Source organism: Podarcis pityusensis (assembly GCF_964106645.2).
Source record: "Podarcis pityusensis genome assembly, chromosome: 1".
In the NCBI taxonomy this organism is placed as follows: domain Eukaryota; kingdom Metazoa; phylum Chordata; class Lepidosauria; order Squamata; family Lacertidae; genus Podarcis; species Podarcis pityusensis.
The window spans coordinates 67954373-67972439 of NC_138028.1; the positions used below are offsets into that span (position 1 = coordinate 67954373).

An 18067-nucleotide genomic window follows, 5' to 3' on the forward strand; every position below is an offset into this window, starting at 1 on the left:
AAGCTGGAGCAAGATTAGTTTTTCTTGCACCATCAAAACCAAATAAGCCAAAGAGAAGAGTGGGCAAATTACTTCAATTGAAGTCATATCAATTGGGAAGCTGACTCAGACCATACACTGTACCATAATTGCCCTCCATCAAATTCATGGGCCCAAACTGTCTGTTTTCCATCTGCTCCTACACCAATTTAAGCAATTTTGAACTTTGCTCTCCCTTGGTGAATGTATCACAGATTTATTAGAATGTCAGGGTCCAATTGTTAAGATTCTCTAAGGCAGGTTATTACAAGGTGCGGATTTTTGATGTCCGTCAGTCAAGCCCAGGAAAACTGAAGGAGCACAATCAATGCAGCTTTACTCACCCTGGAAACCCATAATATAAGATAATGAAATACGCCAAGAAAAGGGGAAAGGAGGGTGTTTATTCTCTCTTACCATTACCTCAAAGACTTCTCTGCTAATGGTTCTAGCACCAAAAAGAGGTTTTTAGACTACTGTATTTCTAGCTGCCAGAAACCATCACTGCTAATATCATGGGCTTTATAATTTCATGCCCTCTTGTTGCATGAATGGAGCCTGTGTTAATCTAATGTCGTGAATGAGTTACTATGCCTTTTCATACGCATTAGTCTACTCACATAGTAACTCCATTACCTAAGTTCACTGATACCTTTATTACAAAATTACCCAGAGATGACCAGTGGAGTTTGGCCTATATTTACATGCATATTACACATACATACTCAGGGGATCTGATACTGTGCTTAGTCTGCTGCCATTGTTTTTTGACAGATGACTGGTTGATAGCACAGGCCAATTTTGAGGCTATACAATACAGACAGCACTTTTGGAAAAACAAATAAAACAAAAGCCAACAACTTATTTTGCTGACAAATAATATTGGGTGCTAAATATTGAACCTGAATGTCTTCGCAGCCACTGAAACCACCTTTTATGTGAAACCCTGTCCGTTGTACACTGTGACTCATTGTCACACAGTGCAAACAAGGCCTGTCCAGAAGCAGTTGGATTGGGAAGAGGGAAAACGTGTCAAACAACATGGCAGACAAAGCTAGTGCATTTTCAAGAGCTGAAAAGTATTATTTGTGTTGGATATATTTCTGCATGAAGGCCAATATATATATGTTAAAACAAACAGGAAAACACTTATTCAATAACAATGAAAACTAATAATAATAATAATATAATAATTATTATTTATTATTTATACCCCGCCCATCTGGCTGGGTTTCCCCAGCCACTCTGGGCGGCTTCCAACTGAATATTAAAAACAGTACAGCATCAGACATTAAAAACTTCCCTAAAGAGGGCTGCCTTCAGTTGTCTTTTAAAAGTAAAATAGTTGTTTATTGCTTTGACATCTGCTGGGAGGGCGTTCCACAGGGCAGGTGCCACTACCGAGAAGGCCCTCTGCCTGGTTCCCTGTAACCTTACTTCTCGCAATGAGGGAACCGCCAGAAGGCCCTCGGCGCTGGATCTCAGTGTCCGGGCTGAACGATGGGGGTGGAGACGCTCCTTCAGGTATACAGGACTGAGGCCGTTTAGGGCTTTAAAGGTCAGCACCAACACTTTGAATTGTGCTCGGAAACGTATAGGTAAGATCTGTATTGATTGATGTGATGCATGTGATCTAACTGCCATTTTTAAGTAATTCAATTCAATTGCACAGGTTCTGGGGCATGTTCTAGGGTGTGTACACAAGTTTATTCAGAGCACTAGCCTGGTGTGTTAAGCCACAGTTACCTGTTTTAGCTAGGACATTTCCTTAAAACTTCAATACTCCCTTCTAAACCTCTTGTCACCAATATCTCTTCTCCTTGCTTTTCTTCATAAAGGTAAAGGGACCCTGGCCATTTGGTCCAGTCGTGACCGACTCTGGGATTGCGGCACTCATCTCGCTTTATTGGCCGAGGGAGCCAGCGTACAGCTTCCGGGTCATGTGGCCAGCATGACTAAGCAGCTTCTGGCGAACCAGAGCAGCGCATGGAAACGCCGTTTACCTTCCCACCGGAGCGATACCTATTTATCTACTTGCACTTTAACGTGCTTTCGAACTGCTAGGTTGGCAGGAGCAGGGACCGAGCAACGGGAGCTCACCCCATCACGGGGATTCGAACCGCCGACCTTCTGATCGGCAAGTCCTAGGCTCTGTGGTTTAACCCACAGCGCCACCCGCGTCCCTTGCTTTTCTTCATAACCCTCTTTAATTGTTTAACTCCAATTGTTCAGTCCGGCTCTTAACTCCTCATTTCCCCTAAATATTCCAAAATGGGTTACTTCACTTGCTTAGGGTAGGGCCAACCCCCAGTTAGCTACCCCTAGCAACATTACAACAGTTTACAATAAATCATGCAACAATTATAAAACCCCACGCAGTTCATCTGTATCAACTATTTAACAATACTCACTCCAAAATACACGTTTAAAATACAATCAGTTCATTTTGCCACATATGAACCAAGACTGAACCCTAGTACATGCAAAACACTCCCCTGCAGCTGCATATTGTAGAGGGAGATTGCTTGCAGTGAGCAACCTATTTTTCAGGGAACCTTGTGCTAATACTAATCTTCCCATTAATGGGTTTTTGAAAAGTTTCTAAGGCACCCATAGCTATCTTAAAGCAGTTTGAAATAAAAGAAACAAATAACAACCACAATTCAATTATACACATTCAAGTATTTACGAAGTATAAACGCTATCTAAAAAGCATCTAAATATCAAACCTGTTAAGAAGTGCATTTGCTGGTAGATTACTATTCTTTTGAGACGTCTTTACAATAATTTGGAAAAAGTGGCGTACAAACTTGATGATGCCTCCTATAATTAAATCACAACTGATTTAAGTCAAACAAAGTATGTTACAATCCAGTTTTGTATTTTTCTCAAACCAGAGAATTTGATGACTGAATTCTAAACTGAGTGGATAGGAGGTTGCCTGCTTTTGATGGGGTTACACTCTCTCTGAAGGAGCAGGTATGTAGCTTGGGGGCACTCCTTTGCTGTCGCTTGAGGCTCAGGTGGCCTCAGTGGTGCAAAGTGCCTTCCATCAGCTTCACCTGCTGGCCCAGCTGTACACCTCTCTGGACAGGGATAGTCTAACTACTGTTTTCTATGGTCTGGTAATTCCTGGGTTAGATGTCTGCAACATGTTATATGTAGGGCTTCCTCTGAAGACTGTTTGGAAACATCAGATGGTAAAGAATTTGGTGGGCAGTTGCTCACCGAGGCAAGATGGTTTAAGCATATTTCACCAATCCTGGCCCAACTTGCACTGCTTGCCAATTAGTTTCTGGGCCAAATTCAAAGTGCTGGTTTTGACTTATAAAACTTTAAGCAGCTCAGGACCACAATACCTTAAGGTCCACCTCTCTCCATATGAACCTACCTGGAAGCTGAGTTCATCACCTGAGGCCCTTCTTCGTGTGCCTCCTCCACAAGAGTTCCGGCAGGGGTGGCAACACAAGAACAAGTCTTTTCTGTGGTGGCTCTCCTTTTGTGGAATGCTCTCCCCAGCGAGATTCTGCTGGCTTCTTCATTATGCACCTTTAGGCACCAGGCAGAAATGTTTCTCTTCAACCTGGGTTTTAGCTAACATCCTATATCCTTTTAAATGTGTTTGGGGGTTTTTCTTTCTTTTCTTGTTTTTGTTATGTATTTTGTGTTTTATCTTGTATTTTTATGCTGTGAAGTGCCCTGAGATCTATGGGTGAAGGCTGGTGTACAAATGTAATAAATAATAGGAGCAACAACAAGAAGGATCCCCCCCCCCAAAACAAATTGTGTTCCTGGTGGAAATGTTCTCCTGCCCATTTCATTGAGTTCAAGGGACTCAGGTGTGCCTAATTACGCACAGGTCAGGTTTCCATGTGACAGCATTCAATTAACACTACTGCAGAGCTTACACAGGGAACTTGTGCAGCAGGAAGTGGTGCAGGGGTAGATGGAGGCACCAAAAATATAGCATCCCACAGCCATAGGAGATCAGAAACTGAACCAGGAGGGACACTGTGCCTCCGGTCCCAAGGTAGAAGCCAAGGCAGTGGGTCTTGAAATTGAAGCATGCCCTGCATACTGTATGGAGTTGTGTGCAGCCTCTGTGTGTAGTTTTTTTTTGGGGGGGGGTATTAAGAGGGCTTACAGCTCCCCTTGGGTGAACCTTGCCTATAAATAAATGAACGAGCTTAAGATGTGCCTCCTTCAGGTGTGAGCACCTGTCCAGAGAACTACTTGTATCTCAGAGCTTGACAACAAAGCACTGCATGTGTGTACCAGAAAGTATGCCTAATTCATACTACACTTCCTCCAGCTCTAGCAGCCTCCCTGCGCTCCCAGCGAGAGCGGTGTGTGCCCCGCTGTTGCCAGAAGCGCCTCCCTCCCCTCTTCACTTTAGGCAACTTGTAAAGACACTTAGAGCCTCGAATTCCCACTCTGGGAAGAAACTCCTTCCCAGCAGGCAGCGCAGCGCACAGAGCGCTTACAATAAGGCCTCAGAGCTCCAAGGCGTGCGAAAACAAGGCTCTGACTGGGAACCTCGCCAGCCCGCGCTGCTGACCCTGCGGGGTCTGCGAAGCCCCAGCTAGGAGCCCGTCGAGGGAGGCGGAGAGGCCGAAAACTGGCTGGGGAGGGCGGGGGGAGACTTCTCAACTGTGGGAGGACAACTTCCTGACAGAAACAAGGCTAGATAAACAGCTGAAGGAGCCCAACCCGGCAGCGGCTGCTCCAGGCTACATTTTTCAAGCATGACGCTTTCCCCGAGGCGGCACACCCAACCCGGCTACCCCCGTCCCTCCTTAACCCGGCTCGGGCGCTTCTGGCTGAGGGCAAGCGCGGGGAGCCTTTGACTTTTTCCTCTCCCCCCCCCCCCCCGTCTAGCCTGCCTCTCTCCTCCATGCCCCTCCCTCTGCCTCATTAAAGGCGCCGCGCAGAAAAAGTGGGAAACCTTTGGCACACCAGCGCACACACTTCTCTCTCTGTCCTCCCCGCCCCCCCCCTTTACCTTCTTTCGCTTTTTTCCTCCTGGCCAAAGTGCCTCCGAGCTTGCCCAAAAAGGAGTCGTCTTTCTTCCGGGATGGGGGCGACTTGGGAGTGGGCGACTTGGGGGACGAGGGCGACTTCTGAGGGGAGGTGGCCATGGCGGAGGTGCTGCAGGGGGTCCCAGGGAAAGCGCGCCGGAGCCTCGACGAGGAGGAGGAGGAGAGTCCCCGCTGGAGTAGCTCACAAGCGGCTGGTCCCTATTCCCAACGGAAGCGGAATTATTCCAAACATTTGAGGCTGTTCTTGCTCTCTCTTTCTCCCTCCCTCCCTCCTTCCTTCCTTCTTCCCTCCCTCTCTGCCTCTCTCCCTCCCGCGCGCACCCAGAGAAGGGTTTTCTCTGCCTCGCTCGCTCGCTCGCTCGCTCCTACCCACTTGGGCTCAGAGCAGCGACTCGGCAGCTGGAACTCACCAGGCCAACGCCGCCCCACCTCGGGCCCTACAATAATAAGCTCTCTGGGACACAAGTTGCTCCTTCCATTAGTCTCGCACGCAAAACGTGGAAATAGGAGCCGTGCGCCTTTGGCATCCTAAGCAGGTTTACACTGCGAAACAGCCCCCCCCCCGGCCTCCTCTCTTGTTCTTATAATAGGGCTTCTCCATTAATGGAAGGGTCTTGCATTCCAGGATTGCAGCCCCAATATTTCCTAGGGTGTAGGAAAGTGTCCCTATATTCCAAGTGTCCCTATATTCCAGGGACGTCCCTGATTTAGAGACGCCGTCTTGGTTTCTGATTTGATCCCGAAATGTTCCACTTTTCCTTAGGATGTCCATATTTTCATTGGAGAAATGTTGGAGGGTATGGAGTTATCCGACCCCTGAGACATCTGAAGGAAATCCTGTATAGGGAATGTTTTTTGAAATGTTTTATTATGTTTTTTTTATATGCCCTAATAAGATGTGTGGGGTCTAAATAGTAATATTGTCATTATGGAATGGGACGTCCCTATTTTCATTGGATAAATGTTGGAGGGTATAAAAGGGATGGTTTTGGCCTGGACCTTCAAGTAAACAGGCATAGGAAGAGAGGCTTGTAGTGTAAATATATAGAATTAAAGAAATTCTAATGCAAAAGTCCTTCAACCTCATCAGAGCCAGGATCCCTTCTACAGTATTTCCTCAGCTTTCAGTCACGATATTTATGTGATTTTAATGTGCATAGCAAAATCCTTGTTCTCCTTTCCTCTGCTTGAGCTGCTTTTCTGCAGTTGTCCCTGCAGATGGGTGCTTCCAGACTGGGCCTTATATCACCTAAAAGTCAAACAGATCACATTTTCTGTGTGTGCATTTGGCATACCCATTCCTCCCGCCCCAATGGCTAATCATTGCTATTCCACTGGTGTCCACACCAATGGGCAGAAGTTGATGGAATGTATCTGTAAATTGTATTCCCTGTCCTCCACTGTCTATGTTTTGGGCACAGGTGCATGTATTTCTGTACCTGTGTGTGCTCACTTTAAAAAATCCCAGAAAGTGTGCAATAGCAAATGTTACCAGCCTTAGTGCTCATGCTTCACAGTGGACATAATGGAGGCTTATGTACTGGTGCAGGGCAAATCCATTTCAGTTTGTTGTTGTTTTTTGATATGTCATCTTGCGCAAGGGAACCAGGCGGAGGGCCTTCTTGGAAGTGGCACCCACCCTGTGGAACACCCTCCCATCAGATGTCAAGGAAATAAACAACTACAGTATCTGACTTTTAGAAGACATCTGAAGGCAGCCCTGTTTAGGGAAGTTTTTAATCTTTAAAGTTTTACTGTGCTTTTAATTATGTTGCGAGTCGCCCAGAGTGGCTGGGGGGGGCCAAATAGGGGGTATAAATAGTAAAAATTATTATTATTGTTGTTGTTGTTGTTGTTGTTGTTGTTGTTGTTGTTGTAATATTTACCTGACTGAAGTAATAATAATAATAATTTTATTATTTATACCTTGCCCATCTGGCTGGGTTTCCCCAGCCACTCTGGCTGGCTCCCAACAGAACACTAAAAATACAATAAGACTTCAAACATTAAAAACTACCCTAAACAGGGAAACTTTCACAAGTGATAAAAAGTTCTTGCACAAGACCTCTACATTAAAAAGTTATATTACAAAACCCTCTCAATCTATGTACTCCCAAGTTAATCCCCGGACTACATGTACTGTGTGGAGAGAGTGAAAGAACAGCTTCTCTAGGGTTGTTGAATTTCAAATGTGCAGCAATTAGTGGAAATAGGCACGTTCACAGTCAGTTATGATTCACTGGGCTAAAGATTTTGGATATAATATACAGCTGAGTGATTGGGTGAAATTATGGAAAAATGGTTTAAAGTTTACTGCATGTAATGCATTAAAAGAAAATGTAATAAAATGATGTATAGATGGCATATCACTCCAGTTAAGTTAGCGAAAATGTATAAAACTAGCAGCAAATGTTGGAAATGCAAAGAAAAAGAGGGAACATTCTATCATATGTGGTGGGAATGCAAAAAGGTGAAATGTTTCTGGGGGATGATATCATTGAAAAAAATGTTGAAATATACATTTACAAAGAAACCAGAAGCATTCCTACTGGGGTTGGTGGGAAGTGATATAAACAGAAAAGAATGTAAACTTTTTTTATATGCAGTAACAGCAGCTAGAATATTACTAGCCCAGAAATGCAAGCAAGAAGAATTGCCAACGATTGAAGAATGGAGAATGAAGCTGATGGACTATAAAGAACTAGATAAATTAACAGGAAGGATCTGAAACCGACGGGACCAGAAATTCACTGAAGAATGGAGTAAATTTATGAATTATATGAAAAGTATTTGTGATGAACAAACGACGTTTGTAGGTTTGCAAGAAGTTCTGTGAGGAGTATTGTTAGAAATATTGTAAAATTGGAGAAGGGGAGATGATATGTTAAGAGAGGTAAAGACAATATAAAATATATAATGCATATAAAGTGATTAAGACAGAAGATCATCGGAGGTGCTGAGGGAAGTCCAAAAAGATTGTATTTGTAATAATTTGTATGGTATGTTTTATAATTTGTATGTCAAAATTAATAAAACTGTATTTTATTTTATTTTAAAAAAGGAAATAGGCATGTTCACATGGTTTCCTCTACTAGAAACAACATGTACTCAGATGTGGAAGTTTGGGACATTAAGGGCCACCCACCAAAAGTAAAAATATTATAATATGCCCTAATGAACTTCACCAGGAGTGATTGTAGACGTATAGCAGATTAATTCAGATTAAATGCAAACAAAGTATGGGCTGGTATTTTGATGATAATGTCATGTTGTAAAAAATACTTTGGCACAAGAGCAACACCAATTCTGCAATTTCATCTCACCCTCCCCTTTCCCTCTCCCTCTCAGGAAATAGTTTAGACACGCAGCAGATGTACCTGCTAAAATCTTTTATATCTTCTTTTTTGTTCCTGTTTTACCTCCATGTTTTCAACTTTGTACAAGGACAACCTTTTACAAAGTTTTACTGAAACCTTTACTCAAGGAAGTTGAGTTGTTCCTGATTAAGTCATGCTCAGAGTAGAGCCTTTGAAATAATGTCCATTGGTTGCAGTGCTTTGTATCTGATAAATTGTGTTGCTCGCCTGATGGCAAGAGCTCCATTGGTGGAACAGGATGGGAGGCAATTTTAGCATGTTTTCCCCTCCCCTCTCTTTCGAATCTGAGACAGACATCTTTTGAATCTGAGGGCAATTTCAAAAACAGTTATTTGGTATGGTATGATCCACTGTTCAAAGGGAAAATGGGTAGGCCTTAGTTGAGTTAAAGTAACTTTTTGATATTGGTCACTGGGCTTGGTAATTAATAACTTTCCCATAACTTCCCTTAAGCCACACTGTAAACTGTGGTTTTGTGAAGGTGAAAGTTCTGAATTAGTAGTCCATGTAGAAACATATTCCCAGGATACCTTGTAAAAAAGTCTCAGTGACCCGGTTTAAATATATAGGGTGCTATCCAACTAACTGGTTCCATCAGGACAAGGATTTCTGCTTGCACAGCAGAACTCTCCCCCCCCCCCCACACCTCTACCCTCCCATAAGTATTCTGGGAGTTTCCAGAATATATATATGCAGACCAGTAATGTTTAGAATGGTGTCAGAATAGTGTTATCACATGTGATTCTTGACAGGAGCATATATAAAAAACTTTTAATGGGACTTGAAGAACTAATTAGCTGTAATTCTTCAAAAAAAAGTTTCGTACATTTTGTTTTACAGTAAACAAAAATTACATTTCAGATTGTAGTGCTTAATGCTTCAATAATAGTACAAAGTAGAACAACAGATCCCTGATGGATATAGAAAGTCCATTTAAAGGACTGGGACATGGACAGTGTGTTTAAAACATAATTATTCATCATATCTGAACATCAGAATGGCTAAATAGGCACACTGGGGGAGACAAAATTCCTTTTACTTCCAACCTCATGGTTCTCATTAAAATGTTCACCAGATAATTACTCAAATTGCTTTCTTTCTATGATGAGTCCTGAAAACTTTGAGCACAGTGATTGGTCTGGATGTCACTATTAGACAAAAAGCATCTACACAGGTTGAGCATACAAATCTTGCTAATGGCTTTGTACTTTTTGCACAGGTATAATAAACCCAAATTCCAGGCTGAGGAGAGTATTTCCATTTGGGAGCTGCATTACAGAATATTCTGAATTTGTTAACTCTGGGACTAACTAAATTATAGAAATGTTTGTGGGCCCTGACATTTAAAAGAAAAACTGTTGGAAAACAATGTGGAGTAGAGAAGTTTCACGCTGCTTCTCTCTAAATTACTTTCTAAGGTCAATTTTCCTCAGGGTTGGTTCCCAATGTTTGCTCTTTTAGGGGCAAAAGTGGAGTGAGATTATGAAATTGAATTTGAGAAGCAGTAGGCAGGGAAATGATGACTGTGTCATTGAACCTGCTCCAATTCTCCCGGCCCATTTTTAGGGTATTTCAGGTTTGCCTCCTCCAGTAAAAAAGGGTTTTGAGCAAATACCAGGTATGTGAAACAACTCAGTAATTCTGGTGTTCATGTGCAGGGTTTTGTTTTTGTTTTTTAATTTAGGAGCCTGGCCTTTGTGCAACTGAACAGTCACCTGCAATTCCATTAAATATTTCCAATAATTCAACATTCTGTGACAGAAAAATTTATGGTTCAGAAGCTTTAAGCAGCTTTGGTTAAAAATGAATCTGGGTTCTACTTATAGCATTGTGCCATGTCACCAGTAAGTTTTTTAATAATCCAAATAAGACATTTAAGTACATTTGAACACTAAACAGAGAGTAGCTTATATTACAATGATGATGTGCAACTCACAGTACACATACATTATCAAGTGCAAATGAGAAATTCAGATACTGTACATCTCTTTTTAAAAAAGGAACTGGTATTGTTCCGCCTTATACAGTAAAAGCGGCTTTGACAAAACATTATTCATGATTTGAATTTCAGTTACTGACCAAAGCAGAAGAGTAAACCCCAAATGATAATATGTTTACAAGTTACAATTTTATGTAAACACCACACGATGCAATAAATACATAAATACTGAAGAGACCCCATCCTTTTTTCCTACCACCTTCCAAGACATTTCTATATTCTGTATTTTTCATAATAGTTCTCCTCTTTCTATCATCTCCTCTTGCAGCTGTGAGAAGAATAAAAGCTTTCACTTTAGAAGAAAAGGCAGTTCTAACATTGCATGTGAACTCAGAAGACTTTTCCTTGGTTCTAGTGAAAAATAAATCTGGATCAAACCACGGTTTGATACTCTGGTTTCTTAACTATATTTGGTTATGACAAATCACAGTTCCCTGAGTTCATATGTAATGGGAAACCAGTGTTTCTTCTAAAGTAAAATAAATGTTAATTATTGCCCTTTTGCGCTGAAGGGAGAGTGCTTATGGCAGGGCTCACACCATGGGCCTTAAATAAGCTATATTTTATAAAATTAAGTTATGCATTGTAACAGAATCCATTTTATTCTTTACTCTTTCAACCAGGTTCTGGAGTTTCACTCACTTCACACTTTTATGTGTATGCTGTGTATAAACTATTTATTGTCCAGCCAAATGCAGCAGTAGCATTTAAGCACCTCTTACATAGCTAAGTCATAGTTTAGTCTTTCCAGTTAGAATTAAAAAAATAATTCAGAAATAATCCCTGAGTTCTGGACACATCTTTGTGTTGAGGCCCATACTGAATTTTCCTACAAGTTTTAAAAATCAGGTATAACAAACAGTATTCAAATAAAGCATTAAACGTAATGCGAGGCATCATTTTTTCCAGCTGGGCTGCAATCCTCTGAACAGTTCAGTGTGCAGAACCTTCCATTGATTTTACTGGTGATTTGTCAAAGCATTCATTTGGAATATATCATCTTGATATATCTTGAGCGGCAACAAAAACATTCCCCCCCCCCCAATTTTCTAGTGAATACAGTCATTACAAGAAGGTGACCCATCTTTGTGTTGAGATTGTGTGCTGCGTATTTGACTTTCACACAAAACTAAAGATCACAAAGTGGTACAATTCATGGTGTGAAAGCACCATGGAAAATCCACTGCAATACTGTATATTTCTGCCAATGTATTCCATCGCCATCTTTGGTTAGAAGCTGTAGAAGTTTCACTTGATCTCTCTGCATTTTGTTTGGGATGATCCCTTTGATAACTCAGCAGCACAAACTGCAAATATTTCCCACTGTGGAGTATTAAATCTTATTTAGTAGACACAGGCTCTTCTATTCTGTACACACATATTGTGAATTGTATTGCTTAAAAAATGCACTAACACTTTTTCTGCTGCTTACAATGTACACATATAATCTGTAATTTAAAGAATATCTTTTTTCACTACAAGAAATGCTGCTTAAGGTTAATGTGTTGCTATACGGGTGATGCTTGTTTTAAAAATTGTAACACTTTGCTTTGTGACATATTCATGAAGTAAAGCATGCAGAAGGAACAATCACAAATACAGACAGGTGAATGAAAAATGATACAATCTTGGTTTTGCTTTCAACTAAATCAATACTATAGTTCTGTGACTTTCAAGAACACTCAGAATTTAAATTCCAGGAAGTGAAAGACAAACCCTTTGAGCATCAATTTCTGCAATGAATGCGTATCAGACAAAACAGGCATAGAACTCATTTATTCATTTGGCATATGTTGATGTGAATGAAGAGCTATTTTTAGAACTTGCAAGGAGAACACCATTCTTCTCATGGTGGGCATAGCATGCAGGGCTTTCCTCTTCAACAACATTTTAAACATGATCTTGCAGTGCTGGTGGTCACTATTCTAGAAAGGAAAATATTTGCCTGGCGCCAGTGTGTACAACATTCAGAATTTGTATTCCCTTTCTAAAACTCCCAAGTGCTGCTTTTCATCTTTTTCTTCCACTGGTCACAACTCCTCAATCCACCTCTGTCAGGTGGGGTGTGGCTGCAGCTGGATGCCTGCATGGGCTGGCAAGGTGGGCGATGAATGTGGCCACTCCCAGCATTCTGTCCTGGAACCTTAGGGTGAAGAATATGTAATAAATCAGTAGGTAAAGAAAAATCACCTGAGGCAATTGCCTCATTTTGCTAAAGGATAGAGGTGGCCCTGCTGGGATTCAAATAGCAGCATTCAACATACTCAAGGCCTTGGTCAGGAGATGTGTTTTTTATTTTATTTTAGGTTAATCTTTTCTATTCAGAGTCTCCAATGATATATCACAAACTGCTTTAGGGAGTTGCTTTGGACTCAAAACAAATTTTCTTTGTATGGGGTGGTGGAATGTGTTCAGCTAATTTTACAGTTCTTTGAAGCTGGGAAGAACATATGTCAGTCTGTTAAGAATAAATAAAATTTTAACTACAGGGAATGAATCTTATATTCATTTATAACTCCAGCTTCATATTGTATATGCAAATTGGCATTAAAATCCCCCAAACCTTGCACATAATGTAATGTGAGAATGACCAAATGGAACCTTTTTATTATTCCCTTTCCTCCAGTGCACAGATCCCTGGGTATCTGAAATTCAGTTCTCCTAAGTAGAAATTTCAGATATATTCAGCCATCCCCTTTTTAGTAAACAAAACAACTTAAGTATCGAAAGCTTCATCTTTTGGTTTTTGAGAAAAAAATCATAATTGACACAGAAACCTTGAATTATGGCTGTGTACACATCGTACATTTTAAAGCCCTCCCTCCCAGATTCTTGGGAGCTATAGTTTGTTAAGAATGCTGATGGTTTCTTCACTGTGAGAAATGGAGTTAGAGGGAACCAGGCAGAAGGCCTCTGCTCCCATCAGTTGTCAAGGAGATGAACAACAGTACAACTTTTAGAAGACATTTGAAGGCAGCCCTGTATAGGGAAGTTTTAAATGTTTAATGTTTGCTTATGTTGTCATATCTGCTGGAAACTGCTCAGTGGCAACCTAGTCAGATGGGCAGGATCCAAATACAGTGGTACCTCTGGTTACGAACTTAATTCGTTCCAGAGGTCTGTTCTTAACCTGAAACCGTTCTTAACCTGAGGTACCACTTTAGCTAATGGGGCCACCCGCTGCCACGCAATTTCTGTTCTCATCCTGAGGTAAAGTTCTCTTAACCTGAGGTTAGCAGAGTCTGTAACCCGAAGTGTTTGTAACCCAAGGTGTTTGTAACCTGAGGTACCACTGTAATAAAATTCATCATCATCTCCTCTGTGAGAGTTCTTAGGTGTATGTGGATGTGTTTTAAATGTATGGGGTGTGCACAGAGTTTGACTCTGCAGCATTCATATAAGACTGTGCCTGTAAACCAGAGCTGACTGCATCCTCCAAACCTCTATTGGAATTATTTGGTGGCAGAAGAGACCCTCCTTTCTGCTGGTCACTTGCCCTTCTCTGCTCTTAAATCCATCCACTTATTTTATTTTTTATTTTTTAAATCATAGTTCAGTAGTTGCACTCTTGTGGTCTGTTTATTTTTCAGCAGGACCCGAATACAACTTTCAAACTGCTTTCTAAATTTAGGGGAATTTAGAAAAAGAAATCCCCTTCCTGGGCTTCAACAGTGAGAAATAAATAAAATAACTCTGGCTATCATAGGGATTGTGCATGACATGTCTCTCTAACATGCCCAAACAATCTTAAGGGACATGTGCATCTAAAACTCAATTGACTCAGTAGGCAAAAATATCTTGCAACTTTCTCTTGCAATGCAGTTAGCTTCAGTACTTTGCTTACCATCAAGGTCATTTCTCCCTCTCTCTTCTCCAGTTAGTTCTGATGATCCTTGAATTCCAGCTCTTTGGCTCTGGGCACGAGAATAACAGAGGCTCAGCTATGACAACCAATCAGTCTTTAACATTAATATTATTGAACAGGTGGCACCAAAGTATTTGCCCTTTTCAGCAAGATTAAGAGCTGGGCAAACTAGGTCCATGTGGTCAAGTGCCTGCCATTCTCTTCTGAATCACTACCACCACTGAAATATAAATATCAGACCAATGGCAGGAAAGGTAACAATCTACAGCTGAAAGTAAAAGGCTGCTCCATGCATTATGTAGGGGAGCACAGGAAATCACCCTACTCTGAGTCAGGCCAATTGATCTATCCAGCTCAGAATTTTCTGAACTGACCAGCAGTGGCTTTCCAGGGTTTTAGGCAGGAGACATTCCCAGCCCTACCTGGAAATGCCAAAGATTGAATCAGTGACCATTTGCATGCAAAGCAGCTGAGCTAAGGCCCTTCCCTAGGGTCAGTGCAATGCAGCGTTTGAAGTAGTTAATCAGCCCAGAAGCTTACTGATTAACTTTGGGCCAGTCTCCACCTCTCAGCCTAATTGTGGGATTGTTGTGAAGAGAAAATGAGATGGTCCTATATATCCTGAAAGAAGGGTGGGATAAAAATGTAAAATAAATATGTACAAATGTATTGTCCACTGTTCAAGGGAGAGGTTTGTGTCATTGTCCCACCACGTTGGGTGCTGACGCAAGCTAGGGCCTTCTCTGTGGTGGCACCTGGAATTCAAATGCCTTTTTCCAAGAGGTGTGCATGGCACCAAAACTTATTAGAATTGCAGCTCCAGTATAGGAGCCACCTATTTTGCTCAGGCGCGTATGCATGGCCATAGTCAGGGGGTCAGCTGCCCCCTCCTACCTCAAGTAAATAAATAAAAAATCTTAACTAAAAGTAGAAATTGTAGAAAGATTTTTGACACGTGTTTCTGAGCACTTGGGGTCAAAAGAAGGTAATTTAAAACAACTGTTGTTGAAACATTTGATTCCAAATCTGCTAGACAGAGCCAGACAGAGGATAATGACAGGTGAGTGTCCTGCCCCCCCCCCCAACTTAAATACTAGCTAGGTTAAATATAGTTAATATTTAATGGTTATAATTGAATTTACTATATTTTATTTTGGGTTGTTTTAATATCGTTATTACCCGCCCTGAGTATCCTATGAAGCGTGGGATATAAAGAAATGGTTACTGAGCAGTGAAACTGTTTCCCCCATGCTCAAAATGATACATCTGCACATCCTCAAGTTGTGACAAATTGTGCGCAGGTGGGAGTCTTTTTCCTCCAAGGTGGTAATCTGGCACTTTTACCAATTTCCAGAGGATGAAGTGCCTAAAGGCCCATAAGGATTCATCACAGGAAAACATATGCTCCATTGCTAACAGTACTTTAGCTCAACAGTAAATATATGTTTAAAACCAATGGTAGCTTTTGCGCTCATTTATTGTAAAACACTTCCACCTGCAAATGCCAATAATGTAAGAAGGAGCAGTACTCTATCTCTGTACTTTAATGGCGATATGCTATGCAAGGTGTAATGCAGCAATTTAGTTCAATAATGGGCATCTGCATGCATCAGGAAGAAAATCCTCTGCCTCGAACAAGCGAATATTCTCCCCATCTCTGATATTTTCGCCACTAATGGCAAACAGTGAGTTCTTACTTACATGATCAGCAGTTCAGATTCATAGCGCATTAATTTATTCTTCTCCAATACCAGCTCAAACCATTCATGTAACAGCTGAGTTTCATCTTGTGTGCTTGAATCTGTTTAAGATATTAAAAAAATAAATTTGCAATATCTGGTTTTCCTCCCCGTGATAACACTGCCATGTCCCCCCCAAAATCACATTCTGCAGAGACCGATTAAAAAATAAAAAATAAAATGGATTACACAAGCACCAAACACTACAATGAAAAATTGCTAAACTGTCAGCTAAAATATGTAACCAAAAAATGGATAATGCAGTTAATGGAGTAGACCCACAGATTGGGAAATCTCACAAAGGGTCAGCAGCAGTCTTGGAGCAGTAGATACGATAGCACTTCTGAAGCTCAGTGGGCATGGCCCTAAACCACTGCCCAGATGTTTGGAAGGCAAACAGAATAATGATAAAGAAAATAAAAATGAAACAAGCTTACGTACAGATCACCCTCAACCTGGTCTGTTTTCCAGTAAGAGTCCCCATTAGTCATAGGACTGAGATTATTTCTGATTCTACTAATGCATGAATTGTTGCTGCCCTAATTGTGAGATCCTCAAAGCTTCATTTTGCTCATCAGCCTTGGGAGCACTTTGTTTTGCCCCGACACATGTTCTCTCCTTATTCAGTCCAGTAGCTAATGAATAAACTCCCACCAACAAAAGAGCCTTTCATTCCACACTCTCGCAATTATTAGAGGGGAGATGCATTAATGTCATGGAAGACTAGTGTTTGCAGGCCTGTCTCTAAATTCAGTTATTCAGAACCTTTTGCAGCTCGATAGTATTGCTTAACTGTGATGATTTTCTAATTACCGTAATAATGCCTATTAAATCGCCTGAACTCCATAAGCACAGCCCTGCTTAAATACAGCTTAACCTAATAAGGGCTGGTCATTCATTAAGCAATAATGCACATTATTTTTAAAAGAGTGAGTGAATGGCAATGTAACAGCTGGAACTGCCCATTTGACAACATAAATATAAATAAGCAACCCCACAAAATTAATAGGGTTCCTGAGTGGTTTGCAGAACCTATGAAAAAATTGTGCACAGGAGACTTACAGATGAGGAATAATCACAAACTCTGCCCAAAAACAGCTCCCTCTGTAGTTGTCTACCAATCAATATAAATAGGAGGGGGCCCAACCTTAATAAAAGGAATTAAATTACCACGGATCGGGAAAGGAAATGGGAGCTTCAGTTTCTCCAGACACACCAAGTAGGTGAGAGCATGACATTTCTGAAGCAAAGTAATTGATTGTCTACTATTGAGCCCCAGTGGACATTGAGATATGTAATGCTGATTTGAATGTGATGCTATCTGCATGCAGTTACTCCATCCCTTGCCATGTGGCCCCTCTGTGTGGCAAGCATCCCCCCCCCCCGTCCACACACACCGGTCATGGCTGGTGTCCATTGGGGCTGGTAGGGCAGAAGGCAGGAAGCTCAGCAGTAGGGGAGCAAGTTCCAGTGAAGGGCAGAGTTCATCCTCTTCCCTGCTGAGTACTACAAGGACAATACTGAAATACAGGAGGACGAGGATGACAGCCAGTGTGACTCAACTGGCTGTAAAATCCAGGCAAGTGGATCCAGGCTGAGGTTAGTGGGGTAGTGGCCCATTTGCCCTAGTGAACATGCACACAAAATGCATGGCAATGACATTTGGTGGACCAGGAGTCTTCAGGTGCCAGGGGTGCCATCTTGAATAAAATATTGGGGAGGGGGCAGGTAAGTCCCACCGTGCATAATCGATCACATGATGTGGTGCACGCACAGCATTTGAATGGCAATGCCCTGTCAGACATTTTATTGGGGAGTTTCCAAAGGGACCTCAGCCTCTAGGAGTTGGCTCCTATGTCAGGTGCCAATAGACCAGTGCTCTGTTTTTCTGTTGCCATTGTGTGTAAGGAGTACTTGTTGCCATTGCTTCTCAGGCAAATGCAGATAATCAGGTGGGGAGATCAGGGCGGTAGGGAATGTGGGGGGCTGGGCGGAATTGCTCCCTTAAGTGTTATTTTGAAGACTGCATT

General features: G+C 41.7%; 2 protein-coding genes across 8 annotated transcripts in view; both read right to left on the bottom strand.

The window, feature by feature from the left end:
- The window catches only part of PARVA (parvin alpha), a 74468-nt gene extending 69113 nt beyond the window's left edge, over nt 1–5355 (bottom strand). Inside the window, exon 1 of the mRNA XM_081022558.1 lies at nt 5021–5355. Coding sequence (XP_080878684.1) covers nt 5021–5156 — 136 coding nt within the window. The 5' untranslated portion in view covers nt 5157–5355. The remainder of the gene's footprint in view (nt 1–5020) is intronic.
- A 4905-nt stretch (nt 5356–10260) lies between these two features.
- Nucleotides 10261–18067, bottom strand: part of MICAL2 (microtubule associated monooxygenase, calponin and LIM domain containing 2) — a 145767-nt gene continuing 137960 nt past the window's right edge. For all 7 annotated transcript variants that reach the window (XM_081011801.1, XM_081011803.1, XM_081011802.1 and 4 more), the window contains 3 exons: nt 16000–16099; nt 14278–14347; nt 10261–12576 (listed from right to left, as the gene is read on the bottom strand). In XM_081011801.1, coding sequence (XP_080867927.1) covers nt 14311–14347; nt 16000–16099 — 137 coding nt within the window. In that variant the 3' untranslated portion in view covers nt 10261–12576; nt 14278–14310. The remainder of the gene's footprint in view (nt 12577–14277; nt 14348–15999; nt 16100–18067) is intronic.